Source organism: Mobula birostris, chromosome 2 (assembly GCF_030028105.1).
Source record: "Mobula birostris isolate sMobBir1 chromosome 2, sMobBir1.hap1, whole genome shotgun sequence".
NCBI classification, from domain to species: Eukaryota; Metazoa; Chordata; class Chondrichthyes; order Myliobatiformes; family Myliobatidae; genus Mobula; species Mobula birostris.
The window spans coordinates 227300473-227326731 of NC_092371.1; the positions used below are offsets into that span (position 1 = coordinate 227300473).

At 40.5% G+C, this 26259-nt stretch overlaps 1 protein-coding gene across 2 annotated transcripts in view; it reads right to left on the reverse strand.

Annotated features, from left to right (window-relative positions):
* The window catches only part of rnf217 (ring finger protein 217), a 122774-nt gene that overhangs the window by 16636 nt on the left and 79879 nt on the right, over nt 1-26259 (reverse strand). Inside the window, exons 3-5 of one of the 2 annotated variants that reach the window (XM_072251579.1) lie at nt 23909-24073; nt 20144-20345; nt 12757-12822 (exon numbers count right to left, since the gene is read on the reverse strand). In XM_072251579.1, coding sequence (XP_072107680.1) covers nt 12785-12822; nt 20144-20345; nt 23909-24073 — 405 coding nt within the window. In that variant the 3' untranslated portion in view covers nt 12757-12784. Of the gene's footprint in view, nt 1-12756; nt 12823-20143; nt 20346-23908; nt 24074-26259 lie in introns of those variants that run through there. The other variant, XM_072251577.1, reaches the window with a different exon arrangement.

Consider the following 26259-nt stretch of genomic DNA (forward strand, 5'->3'; position numbering starts at 1 on the left):
AAAAACATGCCATTTAGTTTGAGTCCTGATATCCTGTTAATTATGCAGCTCAATAATAATTATGTAGTTCAATAATAACTTTATAATGGTCTTCAAATAAATTATTGAATATTATCTGCTTCCATTCTCACCTGAATCTGACTGAAATCTGATGAAGGGTCTTGGCCTAAAGTGTCAACTGTTTCTTCTCTTCCATGGATGCTGCCTGGCCTGCTGAATTCCTCAGTTCCTCCAGCATTCTGTGTGTATTGCTTGGATTTCCAGCAAATGCAGATTTTCTCTTGTTTCTCACCAGAGTTTCAGGGGTTGCGGTGCTGGATCTCTGGGCTACACCTTGGTGAGAATGATCCACGGGTCCCCCACCCCCAGCTTGTCAGATCCTACTGACTGGCACAACATTTCCTAAGCTGTTCCTCCCCTCTTCAATTGGCTGCTCAGCTCTCTCCACCCACAAAAACAGTTCATGTTGCTCTTAGTATTTCCATTTTTACTAAACCATGCTAAAGAATATATCCCACTTCTAAAATTCTGAGGGATAGGAATTCATCATGGTCACTTGTAATGTTCAGCTTTATTGACTTAGATGGACCAGAAATTTCGCAGAACAAGGATCAATCTGCTACCACTCTGTAATGAGCACTTAGGTGAGCTCACTCATTAATTCACAGATTCAGAGAGCCTAAATCAGACTGAAACATGAGGGTCTCGGCCCGAAACGTCGACTGTACCTCTTCCTAGAGATGCTGCCTGGCCTGCTGCGTTCACCAGCAACTTTTATGTGTGTTGCCTAAATCAGACGGATTTCTTTTCCACAAAGAGAGCTCTATAAATCTGAAATGATTTCTTTTTCCCTTTCTTTTAACAAAAATAAATGAATATGTATTTGTATATATTTGTATTAATAAACACAAGAAATTCTGCAGATGCTGGAAATCCAAAGCAACACTCACAAAATGCTGTATAAGAGTCGACGTTTTGGGCCAAGACCCTCCTTCAGGTCCTGAACAAGGGTCTCGGCCCAAAAGCTTGACTGTTTTTTTATTTCCACAGAGGCTGTTTGACCTGCTGAGTTTCTCAGCATTTTGTATATTTGTATTATGTTTTCTTGTACTATCTTCAATGGAAATTACTACCATCTGCCCAGGATTAGTTAGGTCACCATAAGAATGTCTCATTCAATGCAAGATCAGAATAGTCCATGATTACTGTCATGTACTTGTGTAAAGAGCATGGTTCCTAATTTTCATCTTTTTAAGATGAAGATAATACACATTCTAGGGAGACTAGAAAGCTAGCTTATAGTTCTCATAATAACTACTACTGATAGTGACAAACAGGAGAAAATCTGCAAATGCTGGAAATCCAAGCAACGAACACAAAATGCTAGAGGAACTCAGCAGGTCCTGCTGAAGGGTCTTGGCCTGAAACGTCAACTGTACTCTTTTCCATAGATGCTGCCTGGCCTGCTGAGTTCCTCCAGCATTTTGTGTACGTTACTACTGATAGTGACTGTTGGCTGGTAAATTGGGATTAGGTAATTACAGGCCTTGATTTTAAAGGCATTTATGTTCAAATACTGAAATGTGAAGGTTGGATCTGCAAGGTTGGTGCAGCGCAGCTGTGCAGTGGTTAGCGGAATTGTAGTGGATTCAATTCCGCCACTATTTGCAAGGAGTTTGTATTTTCTTTTGTGACCGCATGGGTTTTCTCTGAGTTCCCTGGTTTACTCCCACTTTCCGGAGATGTACAGGTTAGGATTAGAAAGTTCTGGGCATTCCTGTGTTGGCACTGGAAGTATGGCGACACCGGCCCCCAGCACATCCTCGGACTGTGCTGGTTGTTGACGCAAACAACACATTTCACTGTACACTTCGATGTGCATGTGATAAATAAAGCTCATCTTAAACCTTACAGTTTCTCGATTAGCTACTTCTGTTAGGTGCCACACTTCAACAGATGACTTGACTGCAGAGCAGCCCTTGTTTGTTGTGGACCTATCGGTGCCAAATCCAGATGAAAATCACTGCCTTAAGAATAGGTCTGAGAAAATGAGAGAAGCACCCACACCGAATTACTTTGACTGCTCTTTAGCTTTCTCCATTCATTCAATCTTTCAAATATTTTCTTTCACCAAGTTAGTCAGATATTGAAAATCACCATGCTGGAAATCATAAGTTGATATAAATAAGATCCTACTTTGGATTTTAAAAGAGAATTCTTCTCTTGCTCAAATTAATAAAAGACTTGCACTTTTCCTAAACATGTGGGAGGAGGAGCCACACCTTATATTCTGTCTGCGTAGCTTCCACCCTGATGGCATGAATATTGATTTCTCCATCTGCTAAAAAAAAAATCCATCTCCCTCTCTACTTCTTTTATTTTCCACTCAGGTCTCTTACCTCTTCTCACCTCCCTCTGGTGCCCCTCCTCATCCCCTTGCCCCCTGTGGTCCACTTTCCTCTCCGATCAGATTCTTTCCTCTCCAACCCTTTATCTTTCCAACCCACCTGGCTTCACCTAGCACCTTCGAGCTATCCTCTTCCTACTACTCCCACTGTGTCTTCCCCCTTCCTTTTCAGTCCTGATGAAGGGTCTCAGCCCAAAGCATTGACTATATTCATTTCTGGAGATACTGCCTGACCTGCTCAGTTACTCCAGCATTTGGCATGCATTGCTTTTGGCATCCCAAAGTGCTTTTTAACCAATGAAGCACTTTTGAAGCAAGATCATTGTTTAATGTTTTGTTTTCTTATGCTACAATAAGTTGCAACACGCTCCAAATATAAATACCTTAGAAGAATCATCTTAACTTTAAATATCTTAAAATGCTGTACTGGTATTGTTTTTCCTTGCAAATATGCTTCATTATAGGCCCATTCTGAAGAGTTTCATAAATAGTTCTAACACATGCAGATAGAACGTGAATTTTAACCTGTATAAGCAAACTGCCTATCAGCCATGCTTGACACTTAACTGATCCTTGACTCCCTTAATATTTCAGTGATTGCGGCAATATTTACTCCCTTTTTTTTAGCTGCAGGTCAAATGCAACTGAATGCTGAAAGGACAAAAATGCTCGGTTAGTAGAAGGGAGGTGACTGATTGCAGGTGCATGATGGTCACATGCCCGTGTCCCACACTACAGTGATGTTATATAACCTGTAAAACTGGAACACCGCCATGGGAAACACAATCTGTCGTGTCAATGATGCAGCACTGAAATATGCACTTACCAAATTGATTCATGAACCCACCCAGAACCTAGCGATGAAAAACCTTAGTGCCTGCAGCATCCCGTGGTGATAAGTGAAGGGAACTCTGTGTGCACTGGACATACAGCCCAGAGGTCACTTTCACCGCAGATCTCTGTGCTGCTCTTTAGATATGGAAGTAGTTTAGGAATTAACCCTATATAATATCACAACCAGTCGATAAGTTCAAAACTCAGCAATCCTATTGCATCTAGTTATGGACAGGGGTGACAATAAAGAGGCTGATGGGAGGAGGCCATTAGGTCACAAATGAAGCCAGGTGGGTTGGAAAGACAAAGAGCAGCACCTCTACTTCCTTAGGAGTAAGCGGAGATTCGGCACGACATCAAAAACTTTGAGAAACTTCTGCAGATGTATAGTGGAGAGCGTTTTGACTGGCTGCATTACGACTTGGGGTCTGGAAACACAAATGCTTTTGAATGGCCCAGTACCCCCCCCCCACCCCCAACCACTGAGCACATCTACACAAAACGCTGTCTTAAGAAAGCAGCATCCATCATCAGAGATCCTCACCATCAGGGCCGTGCTCTTTTCTTGCTGCTGCCATCAGGTAGAAGGTACAAGAGCCTCAGGACTCACACCACCAGGTTCTAGAACAGCTACTATCCCTCAGCCATCAAGCTTTTTAACAAAAGAGGTTAATTACACTCACTTGCCCATCCATTGAAATGTTCCCACAACCAATGACCTCACTTCAAGGATTCTTCATCTTGTTATTTCATGTTCTCGTTATTTATTGCTATTCATTTATATTTGCATTTGCACAGTTTGTTGTCTTCTGCACTCTGGTTGATCTTTCACTGAGCCTGTTGTAGTTATTACTCTGTAGATTGAAAGGTTAACTTAAAGTGGTTGCAGAGAAGGTATCTGTAATTGTGGGAAAGCCTAGGACCAGAGGGCACAGGCTCAGAACAAAACAATGTCTCTTCCGAACAGAGAGGAATTTCTTTCGACAGAGGGTGCTGAATCTGTGGAATTCATTGCCACAGATGGCTGCAGAGGCCAAGTCATACATTGGGTATATTTAAAGTTGAGGTTGACAGGTTCTTGATTATTAAGGGTGTCAAACATTATAGGGAGAAGGCAGGAGAATGGGAATGAGAGGGAAAATAAATCAGCCATGATGGAATAGTGGAGCAAACTTGATAGGCCAAAGGCCCAATTCTTTTCTTATGCCTTACAGTCTTATCTCAGAAGCCATTTTTGACTCAAGTTGATTAAATCTATAACCTTCATGTGGGTCACAACCTTGTCGTGGTATGGAGGTTTGCATGCCTCAATGACACACAGAGCCATGTTGGGTGGAGTCAGGGCTTTATGCTTTTTGGCTCTTGGTATGGTCACTCGTGCCAAACAGGTCAAAGGTTAGAGGCCAGACTAAGAGTGGTCCACTGGTCCTCCAGGTTCGAGGGTTCAGCTCAGGGCTAACCATCCTGATTGGTCAAACAAAACTGTTACACAGATTCAAAACTTCTTCACACAGAGAGTGGTGAATCTGTGGAATTCTCTGCCACAGGAAACAGTTGAGGCCAGTTCATTGGCTATATTTAAGAGGGAGTTAGATATGGCCCTTGTGGCTACGGGGGTCAGGGGGTATGGAGGGAAGGCTGGGGCGGGGTTCTGAGTTGGATGATCAGCCATGATCATAATAAATGGTGGTGCAGGCTCGAAGGGCCGAATGGCCTACTCCTGCACCTATTTTCTATGTATGTTTCTATGTATGTTACGGGAACAGCAATGAAGTACGCTTCTACATCTAAGTGTGACGGTATTCCTGAGTCTTCACCCAGGACTTGCCTGACTGACAGTAGTGAAAACCGAGATGAAAACTATTGACATGATGAAGGAAGCCCTGAACACCTCCAGAGATGGAGGACCTTCATCGCTGCCCTAAATGCCAGTGGCATAACAGGCTGTAAATAGGTGCTTTGATAAAATCTGTGTGATATTAAGAAATGGTTAGGAGCACTAGATACAACAAAGGCTGGGGGATCAGAATGCATGCCAAGTTGTAATATTGAAGACCTACACTCAAAAACTGTAATGGAAACCTATCCAGATATATTGTTTTCAAGACGAGCAACAGAAATACAATCTGGCAAATTGCCATTCAATCAGTCTACCCTCCATTATCAGCATCAGCGATGTTATCATCAGCAGTAACTCACCAATAATTTGCTCGCTAGTTCCCAGCTTGGATTTTTAGCTCCAATCTCATCTAAATTTTGGTTCAAAATGGACCAAACAGCTGAGTTCCGAAGGTGAGGTGAAAGTCACTGTCTTTGGCATCAAAACAGTGTTCCCTTAGGGAACAGTGATCACAATACGATCGAGTTCACATCGAAATTTGAGAGAAAAAAAAATAAAATCCAATGTGTTGGTATTTCAGTGGAATAAAGGAAATTACAATGGCATGAAAGAGGAACTGGCTGAAGTTGACTGGAAAGGGACATTTTCAGGAAGGACAGCAGAGCAGCATTGGCTGGAGTTTCTGAGAAAAATGAGAGAAGTGCAAGACAGATATATTCCAAATAAGAAGAAATTTTCAAAGGAAAGAAAGACACTAATGTGGCTGGCAAGTAAAGTCAGAGCCAAAGTAAAAGCAAAAGAAAGAGCATACAAAGAAGCGAGAGCTAGTGGGAAGATAGAGGATTGAGGAGCTTTTAAAGACTTGCAGAAGGAAACTAAGAAGGTCATTCGGAAAGGAAAGATGAATTATGAGAGGAAGTTGGTGACTAACATCAAAGAAGATACTAAAAGTTTTTTAAGTATAGAAAGGGTAAAAGAGAGTTGAGGGTAGATATAGGACCAATACAAGATGATGCTGGAGATATTGTAACGAGAGATGCAGAGATGGCAGAGGAACTGAATGAATATTTTGCATCAGTCTTCACAGTGGAAGATGTCTGCAGTATACCGGACATTCAAGGGTGTCAGGAAAGTGAAGTATGTGCAGTGAAAATTATGACTGAGAAGGTGCTCAGGAAGCTTAATGGTCTGAGGGTGGATAAATTTCCTGGATCTGATGGAATGCACCGTCGGATTCTGAAGGAACTAGCTAGAGATATTGTGGAGGCATTAACGGTGATCTTTCAACAATTGATAGATTCTGGCATTGTACCGGATGACTGGAAAATTGCAGATGTTACTCTGCTATTTAAGAAGGATGGGAGACAGTGGAAAGGAAACTATAGACCTGTCAGCTTGACATCAGTGGTTGGGAGTTGTTGGAGTTCATTGTTAGGGATGAGATTACGGAGTACCTGGAGGCACATGACAAGAAAGGCCAAAACCAGCATGGTTTCCTGCCTGACAAACCTACTGCAATTCTTTGAGGAAAGTACAAGCAGGGTAGACAAAGGAGATGCAGTAGATGTGGTGTAATTGGATTTTCAGAAGGCCTTTGACAAGGTGCCGTACATGAGGCTGCTTAGCAAGATAAGAACCCATGTAGTTCCAGGGAAGTTAGTAGTATGGGAGGAGCATTGGCTGGTAGGCAGAAAACAGAGAGTGGGAATAAAGGGATCCTATTCTGGCTGGCTGCCGGTTACCAATGAAGTTCCACAGGGGTTGGGACCGCTGCTTTATACAATGTATGTCAGTGATTTGGATTACGGTTTTAATGGATTTGTGGTTAAATTTGCCGATGACACAAAGATAGGCGGAGGAGCGGGTAGTGTTGAGGAAACACAGAGCCTGCAGAGAGACTTAGATAGTTTAGGGGAATGGGCAAAGAAGTGGCAAATAAAATACAATGTTGGGAAGTGTATGGTCATGCACTTTGGGGGAAGAAGTAAACGGGTAGACTATTATTTAGATGGGGAGAGAATTCAAAATGCAGAGATGCAAAGGGACTTGGGAGTCCTTGTGCAAGATACCCTAAAGATTAAGCTCCAGGTTGAATCAGTTGTGAAGGAGGCGAATGCAATGTTGGCATTCATTTCTAGAGGTATAGAATATAAGAGCAGGGATGTGATTTTGATGCTCAATAAGGCACTTGTGAGACCATGCTTGGAGTATTGTATGCAGTTTTGGGCTCCTTATTTTAGAAAGGATATACTGACATTGGAGAAGGTTCAGAGAAGATTCATGAGAATGATTCCAGGAGTGAAAGGGTTACATTATGAGGAACGTCTGGCTGCTCTTGGGCTGTATTCCCTGCAGTTCAGGAGAATGAGGGGGGATTTCATAGAAACATTCTGAATGTTAAAAGGTCCAAACAGATTAGATATGGCAAAGCCATATCCATGGCCAAAATCCCCATGGTAGGGGATTTTAGGACAAGAGGGCACGACTTCAGGATTGAAGGACGTCCTTTTAGAACAGAGATGCAGAGAAATTATTTTAGTCAGAGGATGGTAAATCTGTGGAATTTGTTGGCACGAGTGGCTGTGGAGGCCAAGTCATTGGGTGTACTTAAGGCAGAGACAGATAGGTTCTTGATTAGCCAGGGCATCAGAGGGTATGGGGAGAAGGCAGGGGAGTGGGGATGACCTGAAGAATTAGATCAGCCCATGATTGAGTGGCAGAGCAGACCCGATAGGTTGAATGGCCTACTTCTGTTCCTATATCTTATAGCCTTAAAAGAACATTTGACTGAATGTGGCATCACGATATTCTGGTAAAAATAACGACAATGGTATCAAGAGGAGGGAAAAAAACTCCAGTGGTTGGAATCACACCTTGCAGAAAGGAAGATGGTTGTTCAAAGTTGAAAGTAAAATTTATTGTCATACATGTCACCACTTACAACCGTGAGATTCTTTTTCTGACGCATATTTAGCAAATCATAGTAACTGTAAACAGGATCAATGGACAACAAACTGAGCAAATGTAGATATAAGTAAATAGTAATAAATAACGACCATGAAATAACAAGATAAAAGAGTCCTTAAATGAGTGTAGTTATTCCCTTTTGCTAAAGAGCCTGATGGTTGAGGGGTAGTAACTGTTCTTGAACCTGGTGATGCAAGTCGTGAGACACTTGTACCTTCTACCTGATGGCAGCAGCAAGAAAAGAGCATGGCCTGGGTGGTGAGGATCTTTGATGATGGATGCTGCTTTTCTACAGCATCGTTACATGTAGACGTGCTCAATAGTTGGGAGGGTTTTACCTATGATGTACTGGGTCGAATCCACTACTGTTTGTAGAATTTTCTGCTCAAAGGCATTGGTGTTGCCATACCAGGCCATAATGCAGCCAGTCAGCACACTTTCCACCACACATCTATAGAAGTTTGCCTAGATTTTTGATGACATTACGAATCTCCGCAGACTCCTGAGGAAGTAGAGATGCTGCTGTACTTTCTTTGCAATTAAATTTATCTGATGGGTGCCGGATAGATCCTCTGAGTTAGTGACACCCAGGAATTTAAAGTTACTGACTCTCTCCACCTCTGATCCTCTGATGATTACTGGCTCATGGACCTTTGGTTTCCCTCTCCTGAAGTCCACAATCAGTTCCTTGGTCATACTGACATTGAGTGAAAGGTTGTTGTTATTACACCACTCGGCCGAATTTTCAGTCTCCCTGCTCTATGCTGATTCATCACCACCTTTGATACAGCCCACAACAGCGTGTCATCAGCAAACTTGTATATGGTTGTGGTTGTCAGAGGCCAATCATCTCAGTCCCAGAACACCCCTGCAAGAGCTGCTAAAGGTGGCAGCCTAAGCACAGCCATTTTAAGCTGCTTTACCCTTTCCATCACAAGGAAGGTCAAAGGTGGGACCATTCACCAATGATTTCACAATGTTAATTTTTATTCCCAAATCCATACAAGTAAACCAGCCCATGTCTGCATGCCCCAAGACATAAACAAGAATGCCAGGAAACCAGACAGGGTAGTCACCAGGTCCCTCAAAAACCTGTCCTGCCATTCAATATGATCATAATTAATAGAATTCCCCTTAATCTTCAGTTCCTCAATCTTACAAATATTTTTTCTATCTCCACTTTAAATCCGCATTTATTTATTTATTAGGATACAGCATGGAATAAGCCCTTCCGGCCCCTTGAAACGCACCATCTAGCAATCCCGATTTAATCCTAGCCTAATCACAGGTCAACTTACACTGAGCAATTAACCCACCAACTGGACTATGGGCAGAAACCAGAGCCCCTTGAGGAAACCCACACATTCATGGAGAGAATCTACAAATTCTCACAGGCAGTCTCCACAACTTTCTCAGGCAAGGAATTCCTGAGATTCACTGCCCTCCATAGATAACAAACAACACATCGTAGTTTTAAATGACCAGCCCTTTATTTTGTCACCATGCCCCCTTGTTTGTGACTCTCCCTTTAGCTCAACAACAAGTTCTCAAAGCATTTCAACATCTCAGTATCTATTCTGTCAAGCCCCTTATTATCTGATATGTTTGAACAGGACATCTTTTAGCCAATGGCCCGATTAGCCACTGTCATGGTAACATTTGCACCATAACAGTTCTAGGCAGATGCAGGAGAAAATCTAACCAGCTGTCCGTGACATTCGATGACCTTACTATTATCGAGTCTCTCACAATCAATAGTCCTGAGGTCACAAGTGACTAGTGACTGGACCAGCCAAAATAACAATAACAATAGCAGATCGGAGACTGGGTATCCTGCAGCAAGTTATTCACCTCCTGACACCAAAAAGCCTTTTCACCTTTCACAAGGCACAAGTCCAAAGCACGATGAAATACTTTCCTCCTGTCTGGATGAGAGCAACACCAACCTATTTCTTTATTGAAAGGCCTATTTCTTTATTGAATACGGATTATAAAATAATAGCAAAAATTTTATCAAATAGATTATCTAAATATTTACCAAAATTAATACATATGGATCAAACAGGATTTATTAAAAATAGACAATTGGCAGATAATGTAACCCGGCTACTCAGTATAATTCATTTGGCACAAAAAAGGGACGAGAAGAGTATAGTAGTAGCCTTGGATGCAGAAAAAGCATTTGATAGATTAGAATGGGTTTTTTTATTTAAAGTATTAGAAAAATATGGGTTAGGAACATCTTTTATAAATTGGATTAAAACTTTAAATTCTAACCCTAAGGCTAAAGTAGTGACAAACTCTCAAATTTCAACACCATTCCAGTTAAAAAGGTCAACTAGACAAGGTTGTCCATTATCACCTGCTTTATTTGTACTGGCGATAGAGCCATTAGCAGAACTAATCAGAATTGATCCAGATATTATGGGTTTTAGAGTTAATCAGGAGGAATATAAAATTAATCTTTTTGCCGATGATGTTTTGATCTACTTAACAAACCCACAACATTTGTTACATAAATTATCTTCTAGATTGAATGAATATGGGAAGGTATCAGGTTACAAAATAAACTGGGATAAAAGTGAAATTTTACCTCTTACTAAAGGAGACTATAGTCACTGTCGATTAGTAACCCAATTTAGATGGCTGGTAAATGGTATAAAGTATTTAGGTATAAGACTTGATAATGATGTAAAGAATTTATATAAATTTAATTATTTACCACTATTGAAAAAAATTCAAGAAGATTTTGACAAATGGATGATACTACCAATAACATTAGTAGGCAGAGTCAATGTTGTAAAAATGAATATATTTCCTAGATTACAGTATTTGTTTCAAACATTACCAATACAATTGCCTCAGAAATTTTTTCAAGAGTTAAATAAATGTGTGAGAAAATTTCTTTGGAAAGGTAAAATGTCAAGAATATCATTGGAAAAATTGACATGTAAATTTGGGTTAGGAGGGTTACAACTTCCAAACTTTAAAAACTATTATAAAGCAAATCAACTTAGATTTACTGCATCTTTCTTCGATGATCGAAAACCAGCATGGATTAAAATAGAATTAGACAAGATAGGAGAAAATAGACCTGAAGATTTTATATATAAATGGGAATCTAAATGGATACAGGAAAAGAAAGAGTCTCCTATATTAACACATTTGATTGATCTATGGAATAAGATAAATGTTGATAATGAAACACAGAAAGCTCTATTAGCAAGGAGACCTTTGCTCCAAAACAGACTTATTCCTTTTACAATGGACAATAAACTTTTATATAATTGGTACCAAAAAGGGATTAAATTTATAGGAGATTGTTTTGAACGAGGTATATTGATGTCATTTGAACAATTAAAGGATAAATATAAAATATCAAATAATACTTTCTTTTGTTACCTTCAATTAAGGGCTTACTTAAAAGGTAAGCGGGGTCAAACAATGTTTTTGCCAAAACCTAATGAAATTGAAATTTTAATTCAAAAAGGGAAAATTAAAAAATTTATTTCTTGTATGTATAATTTGATTCAAGAACAGACAATTAAACAAGGAACCCATAAGTCAAAGCAAAAATGGGAAATAGATCTGAATATTAATATTGATGAAACAAATTGGTCAAGACTCTGTCTTGACAGTATGACAAATACAATAAATGTTCGACTTAGATTAGTACAATATAATTTTTTACACCAATTATATATTACACCACAAAAAATAAATAGATTAAATTCAAATCTATCCGATAAATGCTTTCGGTGTAATCAAGAAATTGGTACTTTTTTACATTCTACTTGGTCTTGTTTTAAAATTCAACCCTTTTGGATAAATTTAAGAGTCTTATTGGAACAAATTACTGGAACTCAACTTCCACATAACCCTGTATTATTTCTATTAGGTGATATTGAAGGGATTAAGCCGAAACTTGAATTGAATAAATATCAGAAAGAATTTATAAAAATTGCATTGGCAGTAGCTAAGAAGACTATAGTTGTTACTTGGAAATTTGATTCGTATTTAAGTATGGATCGTTGGAACAATGAAATGGCTAGTTCTATTCCACTCGAAAAAATTACTTATAATTTAAGAGATAAATATGTAACATTTTTGAATATTTGGCGCCCTTATTTACAAAGGATAGGATGGCATATTTAAGTGCTCCGATAAAGATCTTGGTCCCTTGGGGAAAGTAACGAATAATTATACCTAATTTATTTTGAATCCCATGGAGCATGTGGAAACCTTTCAACACCCAGGCGGCTCTTTTTTTTTCTTTTCTTTCTTTTTAGGTAGGACTATATATGGGGGGGGGAGGGTTAAGGGGAGGGGGAGGGTAGATTTTATCTTTTCATGTATTCTTTTTGAAAACTCAATAAAAATTATATTATAAAAAAAACAACACTCAAGAAGCTCCCTTTCAAGGCAGCTGAGGGGATTTGCACCTCCGTTAAGCATCTTCGACATTTACTCATGCTGCGAGACCTCCTTATTGATGAGTCCAAATCCTGAAGCCCCAACCCACTAGCATCTTCACCAGAAACAACTGCAATGGTGAGGTGCTCACCTTTCCAGGAATGCCCAGATTTTGGATGTAGATTTTCAGCTGCGGTGATGACTGGCTTCGTGGCTGTGGTCTCACTTTCATGAACTTCGGTTCTGAATGTTATTTGCTTATTTTTATTGTTTGCACGATTTGTTTTTATTTTCTGCACATTGGGTGTTTGACAACTTTTCTCTCAATTGGTTCTATTGGGTTTCTTTGTATTGTGGCAGCCTGTAAGGAGACAAATCTCAAGGTTGTATACAGTATTCAAAGATTCAAAGTACATTTATTATCAAAGTATATACGCAGTATACAACCCTGAGATTCACCTTCCCCACAGACAGTCACGAAACAAAGAAACACTGTGCACACTTCAATAATAAATGTACTTCAAACTTTTTACAGATTTATTTTTGTCACTGGAAACCTGTGATCAGTAGTATTGGATTGGAATGTAAAACTGTTATTTTCCTTGTCATTCAACTTTTCCGAAGTATGCTTGTAATTTCATATGATCACGTACATGTAATTGTTCAGAGATTTTTCAGTAACTATTGTATAGCAGATTCTTTATTTTATTAGAAGCTTCTCTGCAGCAAGGGTCACACTGGTTTTATAGTACTGTAGTAGTATTGGTAGTGTCCTAATTTGTTTTGTATTTTATTTAAGACATAATTTGTTACTTGTTTTGTCTTTTTAACCACTTCCAATTAACCTGAATTCACTGTACTATGTTTTGGTTACCTTAATATAGGAAGGACCTGATTACACTGGACAAACTGCAGGGGAGATTTACCAGGATTTGCATGGAATGGAGCCCTTCAGTTACAAGGAGGAACAAGAAAGGTTGGACACAAACAAGAAAAATCTGCGGATGCTGGAAATCTAAGCAACACAAACGAAATGCTGGAGGAACTCAGTCGGCCAGGCAGCATCTATGGGAAAGAGTACAGTCAACATTTCAGGCTGAGAAATGATGAAATGTCTCGGCCCAAAACTGCAATTGTACTTTTTATCCATGGATGCTGCCTGGCCTGCTGAGTTCCTCCAGCATTTTGTGTGTGTTACGAGGAAGGCTGGATCTTGTTTCCTTGAGGTTGAGGTGGAGCACGTGGGGGGTGCCTGATGGACATGTATACAATTATGTAGGACATAGAGAGAGTGGAGAGCACTTAAAAATTCAAACTACATTTATTATCAAAGTATGTATGTAGTATATAACCCTGAGATCTGTCTTTCCACAGACAGCCACGAAACAAAGAGACACCTTAGAACCCGCTCAAGAAAACAACAAACACCAAATGCGCAAAAAGAAAGAACAATTTGAGCAAGTGGCAAAAACCAAGCGAAGGACACAGAATATAAAACATCCAGACACATTGAAGCAGTCTAGGAATGCTCAGTTTAGTTCAGTCCAGTCTAATTTAACTCCCTGTCGCTCGTTGACTGTAGGCTGCAAAGCCAGTACCCCCCGATCAAAATCGCACAAAACAGCAATAAAAAAGAGTAACCAGAAACCAGAAACACATACAACATGAACTGCAATCCACAAACCATACAGAATGTGGTGGGAATCTGGAACACAAGGCCTGACTGGGTGGTGAAACCAAGTACTGTTGCCACGGTTAACAACTATCTACATGCAGTGTATGTTTGAGTATGTATTGCTGTTGTAGCCCATCCACCTCAAGGCTGGACGTATTGTGTGTTTAGAGATGCTTTTCTGCACACCAATATTGTAACGCACAATTATTTGAGTTACCGTCACCTTCCTGTCAGCTGGAACCAGTCTGGCCATTCTCAAAGTACAAAGTAAATTTATTATCAAAGCACATATATGACACCATACACAACCCTGAGATTTGCCTTCTTGCTAAGTAAATCCAAGATCCGTAAACGAATTAGTGGAAGACCACACCCAACATGGCAAACAACCAGATGTGTAAAATATAACGAACTGTGCAAATACAAAAGAAAAAAAATGAACAATAAGAAGAAAATAAATAAGCAATAAATATTGAGAGTGTGAGATGAAGTGAGTCCATAGGTTGTGGGACAGTGAGGTTGAGTGAAGTTATCCCCATTGGTTCAAGAGCCTGATAGTTGAGGGGTAATAACTGTTCCTGAACCTGGTGGTGAGAGTCCTAAGGCTCCTGTACCTTCTCCTCTGACCTCTCTCATTAACAAGGCATTTTCGCCCACAGAACTGCCACTCACTGGATCTTTTCTGGTTTTCACACTATTCTCTGTAAGCTGAGACTGTTGTGCATGAAAATCCCAGGAGATCAGCAGTCTCTGAGATACTCAATCTACCCTGCCTGGCACCAACAATCATTCCATGGTCAAAGTCACTTAGATAGAAACATAGAAAATAGGTGCAGGAGTAGGCCATTCAGCCCTTCGAGCCTGCACCGCCATTCAGTATGATCATGGCTGATCATCCAACTCAGAACCCTGTACCTGCCTTCCCTCCATACCCCCTGATCCCTTTAGCCACAAGGGCCATATCTAACTCCCTCTTAAATATAGCCAATGAACTGCCCTCAACTGTTTCCTGTGGCAGAGAATTCCACAGATTCACCACTCTCTGTGTGAAGAAGTTTTTCCTCATCTCGGTCCTAAAAGGCTTCCCCTTTATCCTCAAACCGTGACCCCTCGTTCTGGACTTCCCCAACATCGGGAACAATCTTCCTGCACCCAGCCTGTCCAATCCCTTTAGGATTTTATACGTTTCAATAAGATCCACCCCGCAATCTTCTAAATTCCAATGAGTATAAGCCTAGTCGATCCAGTCTTTCCTCATATGAAAGTCCTGCCATCCCAGGAATCATCTGGTGAACCTTCTTTGTACTCCCTCTATGGCAAGAATGTCTTTCCTCAGATTAGGGGACCAAAACTGCACACAATACTCCAGGTGTGGTCTCACCAAGGCCTTGTACAACTGCAGTAGTACCTCCCTGCTCCTATACTCGATTCCTCTTGCTATAAATGCCAGCATACCATTCGCCTCTTTCACCGCCTGCTGTACCTGCATGCCCACTTTCAATGACTGGTGTATAATGAAACCCAGGTCTCGTTGTACCTCCCCTTTTCCTAATCGGCCACCATTCAAATAATAATTTGTTTTCCTGTTTTTGCCACCAAAGTGGATAACCTCACATTTATCCACATTAAATTGCATCTGCCATGAATTTGCCCACTCACCTAACCTATCCAAATCACCCTGCGTCCTCTTATCATCCTCCTCACAGCTAACACTGCTGCCCAGCTTCATGTCAGCCACAAACTTGGAGATGTTGCATTTAATTCCCTCATCTAAGTCATTAATATATATTGTAAACAACTGGGGTCCCAGCACTGAGCCTTGCGGGACCCCACTAGTCACTGCCTGCCATTCTGAAAAGGTCCCGTTTATTCCCACTCTTTGCTTCCTGTCTGCCAACCAATTTTCTATCCACATCAATACCTTACCCCCAATACTGTGTGCTTTAAGTTCGCACACTAATCTCCTATGAGGGACCTTGTCGAAAGCCTTTTGAAAATCCAAATATACCACATCCACTGGTTCTCCCCTATTCATTCTACTAGTTACATCCTCAAAAAATTCTATGAGATTCGTCAGACATGATTTTCCTTTCACAAATCCATGCTGACTTTGTCCGATCATTTCACTGCTTTCCAAATGTGCTGTTATCACATCTTTGATAACTGACTCTAGCAGTTTCCCCACCACCGATGTTAGGCTAACCGGTCTATAATTCCCCAGTTTCTCTCTCCCTCCTTTTTTAAAAAGTGGGGTTACATTAGCCACCATCCAATCCTCAGGAACTAGTCCAGGACCTAAAGAGTTTTGAAAAATTATCACTAATGCATCCACTATTTCTTGGGCTACTTCCTTATGCACTCTGGGATGCAGACCATCTGGCCCTGAGGATTTATCTGCCTTTAATCCCTTCAATTTACCTAACACCACTTCCCTACTAACATGTATTTCCCTCAGTTCCTCCATCTCACTGGACCCTCTGTCTCCTACTATTTCCGGAAGATTATTTATGTCCTCCTTAGTGAAGACAGAACCAAAGTAGTTATTCAATTGGTCTGCCATGTCCTTGCTCCCCATAATCAATTCACCTGTTTCTGTCTGTAGGGGAACCTACATTTGTCTTAACCAATCTTCTTCTTTTCACATATCTATAAAAGCTTTTACAGTCAGTTTTTATGTTCCCTGCCAGTTTTCTCTCATAATCTTTTTTCCCCTTCCTAATTAAGCCCTTTGTCCTCCTCTGCTGAACTCTGAATTTCTCCCAGTCCTCAGGTGAGCCACTTTTTCTGGTTAATTTGTATGCTTCTTCTTTGGAATTGATACTATCCCTAATTTCCCTTGTCAGCCATGGGTGCACTACCTTCCTTGATTTATACTTTTGCCAAACTGGGATGAACAATTGTTGTAGTTCATCCATGCAATCTTTAAATGCTTGCCATTACATATCCACCGTCAACCCTTTAAATGTCATTTGCCAGTCTATCTTAGCTAATTCACATCTCATACCTTCAAAGTTACCCTTCCTTAAGTTCAGAACCTTTGTTTCTGAATTAACTATGTCACTCTCCATCTTAATGAAGAATTCAACCATATTATGGTCACTCTTACCCAAGGGGCCTCTCACGACAAGATTGTTAATTAACCCTTCCTCATTGCTCAATACCCAGTCTAGAATAGCCTGCTCTCTAGTTGGTTCCTCGACATGTTGGTTCAAAAAACCATCCCGCATACATTGCAAGAAATCCTCTTCCTCAGCACCCTTACCAATTTGGTTCACCTAATCTATATGTAGATTGAAGTCACCCATTATAACTGCTGTTCCTTTATTGCACACATTTGTAATTTCCTGTTTAATACCATCCCCAACCTCACTACTACTGTTAGGTGGCCTGTACACAACTCCCACCAGCGTTTTCTGCCCCTTAGTGTTATGCAGCTCTACCCATATCGATTCCACATCCTCCCGGCTTATGTCCTTCCTTTCTATTGCATTCCTTCGCCATTATGATGTTTGGTCTGAACAACTGAACCTCTTGGCCATGTCTGCATGCTTTTATGCACTGATCTGCTGCCACATGAGTGATTGATTAGATATTTGCATTAATGAGTAGGTGTACAGGTGTACCTTAAAGAGTGTTTGCTGAGTGTCGAGGAGACCTTGAGTAGCTAAAGACTATGGATAAAGCACTGAGAAAAGGGATTTCTATAGACAGGTACTAGATGGACATGGTTGATCTAAGGATTCGACCTGCACTGGAACAACAGCCCCCCAAACCATGTACCTCTCAAAACTTCACTTAAATGAAATTGAGCTCGTATGCCACTTGTGCTGGCAACTCATTCCACACTCTCATGACCCGCTGAGCAAAGAAGTTTCCCCTTACACTTTACACCTTTCACACTTAACCCATGACCTCTGATTCTAGTCCCACCCAACCTCAGCGGAAAAAGCTTGCTTGTATTTACTCTATCTATACCCCTCTGAATTTTGTATACCCCTATCAAATTCTGTATACCTCTATCAAATTTCGTATACCTTTATCAAATTTCCTCTCAATTGTCTACGTTCTAAGGAATAAAATTCTAACCTATTGAGGTCCTCTAAGGCTGGTAACATCCTTGTAAATTTTCTCTGTACTCTTTCAACCTTATGTGCCAAATGTAATGAGAAAATGATTAAATATGAAAATCACATCTTTAACATCCAATATTCACTGGGATGTGCTCCAGTTCTGCTGATCCATTGATGCATTTGCCTATGAGGTCAGCAAATGTCATAAATCAACTTATTATATTGATCGAACTCCTGACTATCATGAATATGTGCAAATAAAATTGGTGGGTTGTGGACATATAATGGAAATTATAAACAAAATCCTCCTAGAGGACTATAACCTGTGGAGGCTTGTGTGCCTCAACGACCCAGAGAGCCATGTTGGCTGGAGTCAGAGTTTTGTGCTTTGGCTCTCGGTAGGGTCACCCAAGCCAAGCAGGTCAAAGAGTAAAGGCTAGAATGAGAGTGGACCACCATACCTCCATGAGTTCAGCTCAGGGCTAACAACCCTCTCTGGTAAAACAAAATTGTTACAGAAACAGCAATGAACAATCCACCTACATCTGAGTGCAATGGTCTTCCTGAGTTTCCGCCCAGGGTTAATATAAAACAACCGGGACTTGCATGACTGACAGTAGTGAAAACCGACAGGAAGCTACTGACATGAAAAAGGAAGCCCTGAACACTGCCAGAGATGGAGGACCTTCATTGCTGCCCTAAACGCCAGCGATGTAAATGGCAGTAAGTAAGTAACTAAAACTTGACACAGTTTACACTTTCATGTCTAACTAATTACTCAACTGTGCAACCAATCAGAAATAGAACAAGCAAAAAGAAATTCATAAATATTGATAACTTGTAACTCAAGTCTGCAGAATTTCAAAAACCTGATTTCAAGTATCCAATACTGAAATCAAGATTAGAACCAAGGGTTTAATTACAGTGTGCACCTTCTTCTGTTTACACATAGTTTAAAATTAATCGTGCCAGGCCATGATGCCATAATCAAATATTAATGGCAATGTTTTATATTAAGTTACGCCACAAACAAATCTTGTATTATTTATCTTCCTTCATCCAGAGATTAGGTTTGAACGTGCATGGCAGCAAAGTTTAGTTGATATATTGTGAAATAATGAGTTGCCACCTTTAACTCGTACACAATAATTTTTGAATTCAAAAAGAATCTGAGACAACTAGCTAGATTCGCCCAGTCTTTTTTCACTTTCTTCCTGACATTAACCTTTGCTCGGTGAAGGTCACAGTTCAGCTGGGAAGGCGGGAGAACAAACACACAACATTCAAAAACAGTAACCAGTCTAAAGGTTTGGTAACCCTGCTCTTTGCATTTCAATATCAATATCAATTTGTTCAGATCACAAAGTGGTTAATATTTCTTTAAGGCTTTCTTCGCATGCTCATCTGACGACTCTTCTTGCAAATATATACCATTTTCTGGCAACAGAAATGTAATCTTGCTTGAGAGGCAACACTATTGGGCAACCTGACCGGTCATTTTCCTTGAGGACATCCATTTCCCAGACAAAAAATCAGAAGATCTACGCAGAGCCATATCCCTACCGCCCTGGGATACCTGGGGCCTCATTGGCAGGATAATGGAAGTCAGAACATGCTGCAGGATAATGGTGAGGTCCAAGAGCTGAGAGACAGCTTTGTCCCCAATTTTATTTTTATTCTTTGATTGTTTCTATCAGGGTTTTACACCCTTTCCAACTGCAAGATCTGTGGGAGCACTAGTGAAGATGTAGGAATCAGAAAAGGTACCTAACCTATTCTTTTTTCAAAATTTCCCTTAAAATTTTGTTTCTGTAAGGAATCAGGACACACTGATGGTGATGGTGATCTGTATCTCTAAATAAAATAAAATCCAAAGGGCACAAAAAATATTTTTGTATATTTCCCACACAACCTGCATATTAAAATGCTTTGCTTACCACAGACAGAACCACGGACTAATCTTCGTAAATGTGGTCTGTCAGGGAGGTAGCGGTATTTGCATCCAAAAATGCTTAAATTGGAAGTATGGTCACCAAAGAATCGAAAGTGCCGGTACGTCTCCCCACAGCGGTAGCAAAAGTTAGTGTTGCATTGTGAACAATTCATGTGATCGCAGCCTTCTGTCCTCTGGATATGAATCTTTAATTGTAAGGGGAAAAAAAAGCATGTTAATTTAAAAATAAAGGATTTTGGCAGAGGTACAACTCATTTTAAATAGTAAAGATAAAATAAATCAAAGACTTCCCTTTTCTAAAAGTATATTTCAGAGAATTATTTTTGTTTATTTTGTTGTGCAAATTATTTATAACTTATGTTATTGTAATTCAACTTTGCAATGTACTGTGCTGTTGCTGCTGAAACCTAATTATTACGGTATTTATATCACACATATGCATACCCATGACAATAAACTCGAACTTGAAAAATTTAAGGCTATAAATACACAGCATTTAATCATGTTCTTCTCCAGTTTGGTAAGTTGATTAAAATGAATAGATGTGGTGGGGCACCTTCTACTGAATTTCATATTTACAAATAAAGCACTCATTTTTAATCATTTAGATAATTTTAATTATTTAATCACCAGGAGGGAAAACTAAATCTCCTGTGACCCATCAGAATTGGACAGCTTTATAAAATATCTTTTTAGAATTGTTTTAATTTTTAAAAAAAATTAATCTAACTAAAGATACTAATAAGGAGCATTTTACTAATGTGGGTGAAAATAAATTCATCAAAAAATTTGCACTTTTAGTCAAACTGAGAATGTTTATTTAAAATAACTTATTAACTATTTTATACTAGACTGGTTAACAGTTCTCAATTCCTGCTTAACTAACTTTATTTTATAAGCTCTATAAAATCTTGTGAACAAGCACAATTGATGTTAAGCAACACACATAAAAATTGCTGATGAATGCAGCAGGCTAGACAGCATAGAAACATAGAAAATAGGTGCAGGAGTAGGCCATTCGGCCCTTCGAGCCTGCACTGCCATTTATTATGATCATGGCTGATCATCCAACTCAGAACCCTGCCCCAGCCTTCCCTCCATACCCCCTGCCCCCGTAGCCACAAGGGCCATATCTAACTCCCTCTTAAATATAGCCAATGAACTGGCCTCAACTGTTTCCTGTGGCAGAGAATTCCACAGATTCACCACTCTCTGTGTGAAGAAGTTTTTCCTAATCTCGGTCCTAAAAGGCTTCCCCTCTATCCTCAAACTGTGGCCCCTCGTTCTGGACTTCCCCAAGCATCTCTAGGAAGAGGTACAGTCGACGATTTGGGCTGAGACCCTTCGTCCGGGCTAACAATTAACAATTGATGTTAACTCTGAATGGCGATTAATTCATTCATTCATGTACAATTTTGGACCCAAACTAGTTTTAACCGATACCAAAAAATAAGATCTAAGCCAAACACAATTCACAAAAAGAAAAAAAAAAATCCACAACCTTTTGAACTGGTAACACAGCATTTGATCCTTACAACAAAAAAAGCGATTGACTGACCAAGATATCGCCGTCCCATGTCATATAGCAACCAGCTGATACTACATGGAGGAGTAAAGCAAACACTATGCAAGCCACTGCACATTTATTAGTTAATTCAGCAGCACTGGTGCTTGATATGGGCAAACAATGATACACACAAATCACTGATGTCCATTGGAGATCAACTAAGCCTTAAAATTGGTCCTGATCAGGTGCTCCCTGCCTTTGTGCATATTGATCTGCCATTACTTTTATAATGAGCAGTCCATTAACGAACTGTACAGCCAATCAACTGTTGCCAATTGACAATTACATACAAGCTTCTTTCTATTGCAGAGGGCAATTCTCCTGGCTCCACTGGTCTAGTATAAAAAGCCTTAGATCACAGGGTCATTCGCTGACAACTTATTGGAAGGAATTACGGCCCACAATAAAATAAGAGGTCGATACTTGAGCAAGACACACAGACAAAATGCTGGAAACTCAGCAAGTCAGGCAATGCCTATGGAGGGGAATAAACAGTCAACATTTTGGGCCAAGAAGAAGATGTGAATAACATGGCACCGGTGAACCACAGTGATGTTCTGCAGGCTACGTACAACACTCCTAAATAGACCACATTTGAATTACTCTTGCTGCAATCTGGTATTTTAACTTGACATTTGACATGTAATTAAACTTGACTGTAACAACAGCACGATGTAATTCCCCGTAAGAGAACAAAAACACCCCCATGTGCAATTGTAAATATTAAACTCAAACAACTGATCTTGCTGTAAAATCTTGCTATATGAACCACCTATCCGTAGGGTTTAGTGATTTACATGTAGCAACTCCTGACACCATTAAATGGTTCCCAGACCTCAATCTACAATAGCAATTTGCTGTTTCAATGCTTTGTGTGAGGGAGGAGTTGGGGATTTGGGGCCTGATGTTCTTGTTGGTGCTTTGCTGCTTGGGCGATCTGTTAATTTTTTGTATGTGAGAGCGAGGGTTCGGGATTTCATGCTATTGTCACTGCGAGGGAGGGGGTTGGGGGCTTGATGTCTTTTTGTGAGGGAGGGAGGGTTGGGGGTTTGGGTTTTTGATGTTCTAACTGTAAGAGGGTATCGTCTTTTATGTTAATGTGTAGGCTAATTAAAATGGTTTCTTTGTTATGTTATATTTGGGAATGTTTCTTTGTTATGTTAAACGCTGAGAAAGTTCTAGCGCTAGCAGCTTGTTTTGGGTTAGATTGTGATAAGAAGATGATATGAACCAATTGGTGTAGTTGTTATGCTTTTGGTGTATCTGGAAGATTTGTATGCGCGGGGTTTTGGAGGGAGAGAGAGACAGAGGATGGACCAGGTGCTGTGATGTCCGCTAATGGGGTCAGACCCCGAGCGGGGCGGTCGGTGAGGAGAGGGGACGGAGACGGACTCGTGTGGAGCGTCTGGTCGACCACCGTTGTTGGTCCCAGGCGGCCGGTCGAGGTGGTCCAAGGGGTCGCAGGGTGACGAAGAAGGGTCCTGAGCTCCAACTGTTTGTGCACGAAGAGACTGAACTTTGATAAGTGTGGCACCTTTTATTTTCCTTTTATATTTTATTCTCTATTAATTATATAGTTCCAGTAATATCTATAAACTGTAAAACATTTAATCGTATCTGGTGTATTGTCTGTTATTTGGGGCGGGGTGGGGTACATCACACAGTATCCACGCAAACTAATTACCCAGTTTGGCGGGGCCGAGCGCTGTTTCCCTAGACGACAACGAGCCGAGCGACCCTGAGGGTGGCCAGGGGGGTTACATAACTGCTGTCTCTTGGGTGGGCAATCTGTTAGTTTTTGTGCGAGGGAGGGTGCTGGGGGCCTGGCTTTTCGTATTCTGGCTATCGTTTTTCCGTGTGGGTGATCTGTTTGTTTTTTGTGCGAGGGAGGGGTTGGGGGGGTTTGGGTTTTGTGAGTTTAGTTTCTTTTTCATGCGGGGGGGGCAGGGTTGGTCTTTTCTTTCAACAACTTGCATAATCTTTCTGTGTTTCCTGGCTATCTGGAGAAGTAAATATCAGAGCTGTATTGTACATGCATACTTTGACAATAAAATGAACCTTGTTAAAAGCACAGCACAGATTATGGAGTTATCAGTTAAACAGCAATATCCTAGATGAAAACACACCTGTACTCTGTGCTGAAGTTAGAAAGCACGAATGATTAAACATGTCTGAACCCACCTTGCACTTTGGGCATTTCTGAGCATTTCTTTGCCCATGCTCAATCTCACTGGCCCAGTGGCGTAACAGCTTATCACCTTTTCTGTACTCTTTGCAGTTTAAACCTTCGTGCCAAGGAGAGTGACACTTAAAGCACCAAACAAATTGGCACACGGAACACTGAATCTGTAGAATCAAGGAACAGAAAAAAAAATTAGTACATTCACACCCTGATGAAGGGGAAGGGAAATTCTTCAGATGTCTGCAAAAGAAGAGCCAGATCTAAAAGTAGAACACTTTAGATAAACATGCATCTGCTCAGTTAAAAATATCAAGCTCCCAGCAGCCTGTGACTAAATCTGCCTTGATGAAGTCTACGGGAAGGGACTATGTGGTCAGAACCATAAAAACATGTGATGTTTTCTTTGGAAATACTCTTATTAGAACAGGAAAAATTACTTCTTTTTATTAAATTGAGATACAGTGCAGAACAGACCATTCTGGCCCTTCAAGCTGTGCTGCCCAGCAATCTCTCGATTTAGTTCTAGCCTAATCATGGGGCAATTTACAATTAACTTACCAACCGTTACCTTTTTGGACTGTGGGTGGAAAACGGAGCACCTGGAGGAAACCCATGTGGTCAAGTGTCAATGGGAATTGAACCCAGGTCACTGGGTTGTGCAAGCCATTACACTACAGTGCCACCCATTTACGAAGCATTTGTCAACGATCTTAAAGCTGTTTTAAAGGGTGACACTGGGAGTTTGCTTCCAAAGACCAGGACTTAACAATGAGGCGGCAGGAAGGGGAGGAGAATGGGTATAAAGTCAACGGTAGAAAGTTGGCACAGACAGTCTGTGAAATGCACTTGTGGTGCTGAGGGCTGAGAGATCTGTCAGCAGCTGTAAAAACGGTTATAAAAGCAAATGAAGGAAACAAGAAACTGGGAATCGGTGAGTCAGTTGAGTGATTCCAGAAGCAGCATTACTTCAGGTTTTGTTTCAGCAAGCAAGCAATTATGGCGATGTACAATCTAGTAGAGAGAGAGAGAGAGATATGCACCTATCACCACAGTGGGGTGGTACAGCCAGCACAAAACCCAATTTTCATTCCTTCCTCTGATAGTGCTATTTGTTTTTCCTTTTCATATGAAACAGTGTGAAGGACTGTTCAAATTTTACAGTTTTGCTATATTTCCAAATATAAAAAGATAAAAAAAAAAGCACAGTAAGTAGGTATACTTCAATGGCCTTGAAATCTAGAACAGGAAGGGGTTCCTATCCATTAATTTACCACTGACCAGTTACGCACAGCATACCATCCAGAGTAATACAGGTTGAGCACCCCTCATCCGAAAATCCAATCAAATTTTTTTTGAGCACTGACATGACGTCACAAATGGAAAATTCCACAGGGCAGCAGGAAGGTTCCCAGGTGAGGTGCAGGTCCTTGTGCACCACAGACAGTCCTGTGACCTCACATATGTAATGAACAGAAGTTAATGAAAAATAGAAAAAAACACCGCATAAAGCAAAAATGAAGGTCTTGATTTTGTATTGAAAGAGTGGATTTGTCAGCGTCAGAGTGAACATATTCGGCTTAACAGTATGCTGATCATGAAACAAGCAAAGATCTATCATAACGAATGGAAAATTGAAACTTTTTGTGAATATTCAGCAGGCCAGTTGCAGAAATTTAAGAAAAGGCAGGACTTTAAATCATTAAAGCTTCTGCTGATCAAAAAGCAGCAGAGAAATTCATTGATGGGTTTGCAAGATAATTGTTGGTGAACATCTAACAACAAAACAAGTCTACAATGCTAATTGTTTATATACCTTACATAAATCTAAAAACAGAAAAATACAAATACAGTGTACTGTAAACTTTTAATCAAAACACGACCTTGTAGGCGGAAACTGAAAGCTTGCTGTTTAACAGCTGATTCAGGTATTCTCACCAGGCTGCTGTGTTGCTTTTGTTACTTAGCAGATATTATAATAATAAGGCATCCATTAGTCTTGTGAGACCATGGATCTGCGCCTGGAAAGTCTTCACTCTCCAGGGCGCAGGCTTGGGCAAGGTTGTATGGAAGATCGGCAGTTGCCCATGCTGCAAGTCTCCCCTCTCCACGACACCAATGTTGTCCAAGGGAAGGGAAAGGGCCAATACAGCCTGGCACCAGTGTCGTCGCAGAGCACTGTGTGGTTAAGTGCCTTGCTCAAGGACACAACACGCTGCCTCGGCTGGGGCTCGAGCTCACGACTTTCAGGTCGCTGGTCGAAAGCCTTAAACCACTTGGTCATGTGCCCACAGCATATATTTTCATTATATTAATGCTATGTGGTAATTTTTACTGTTAAGTACATAAGTGT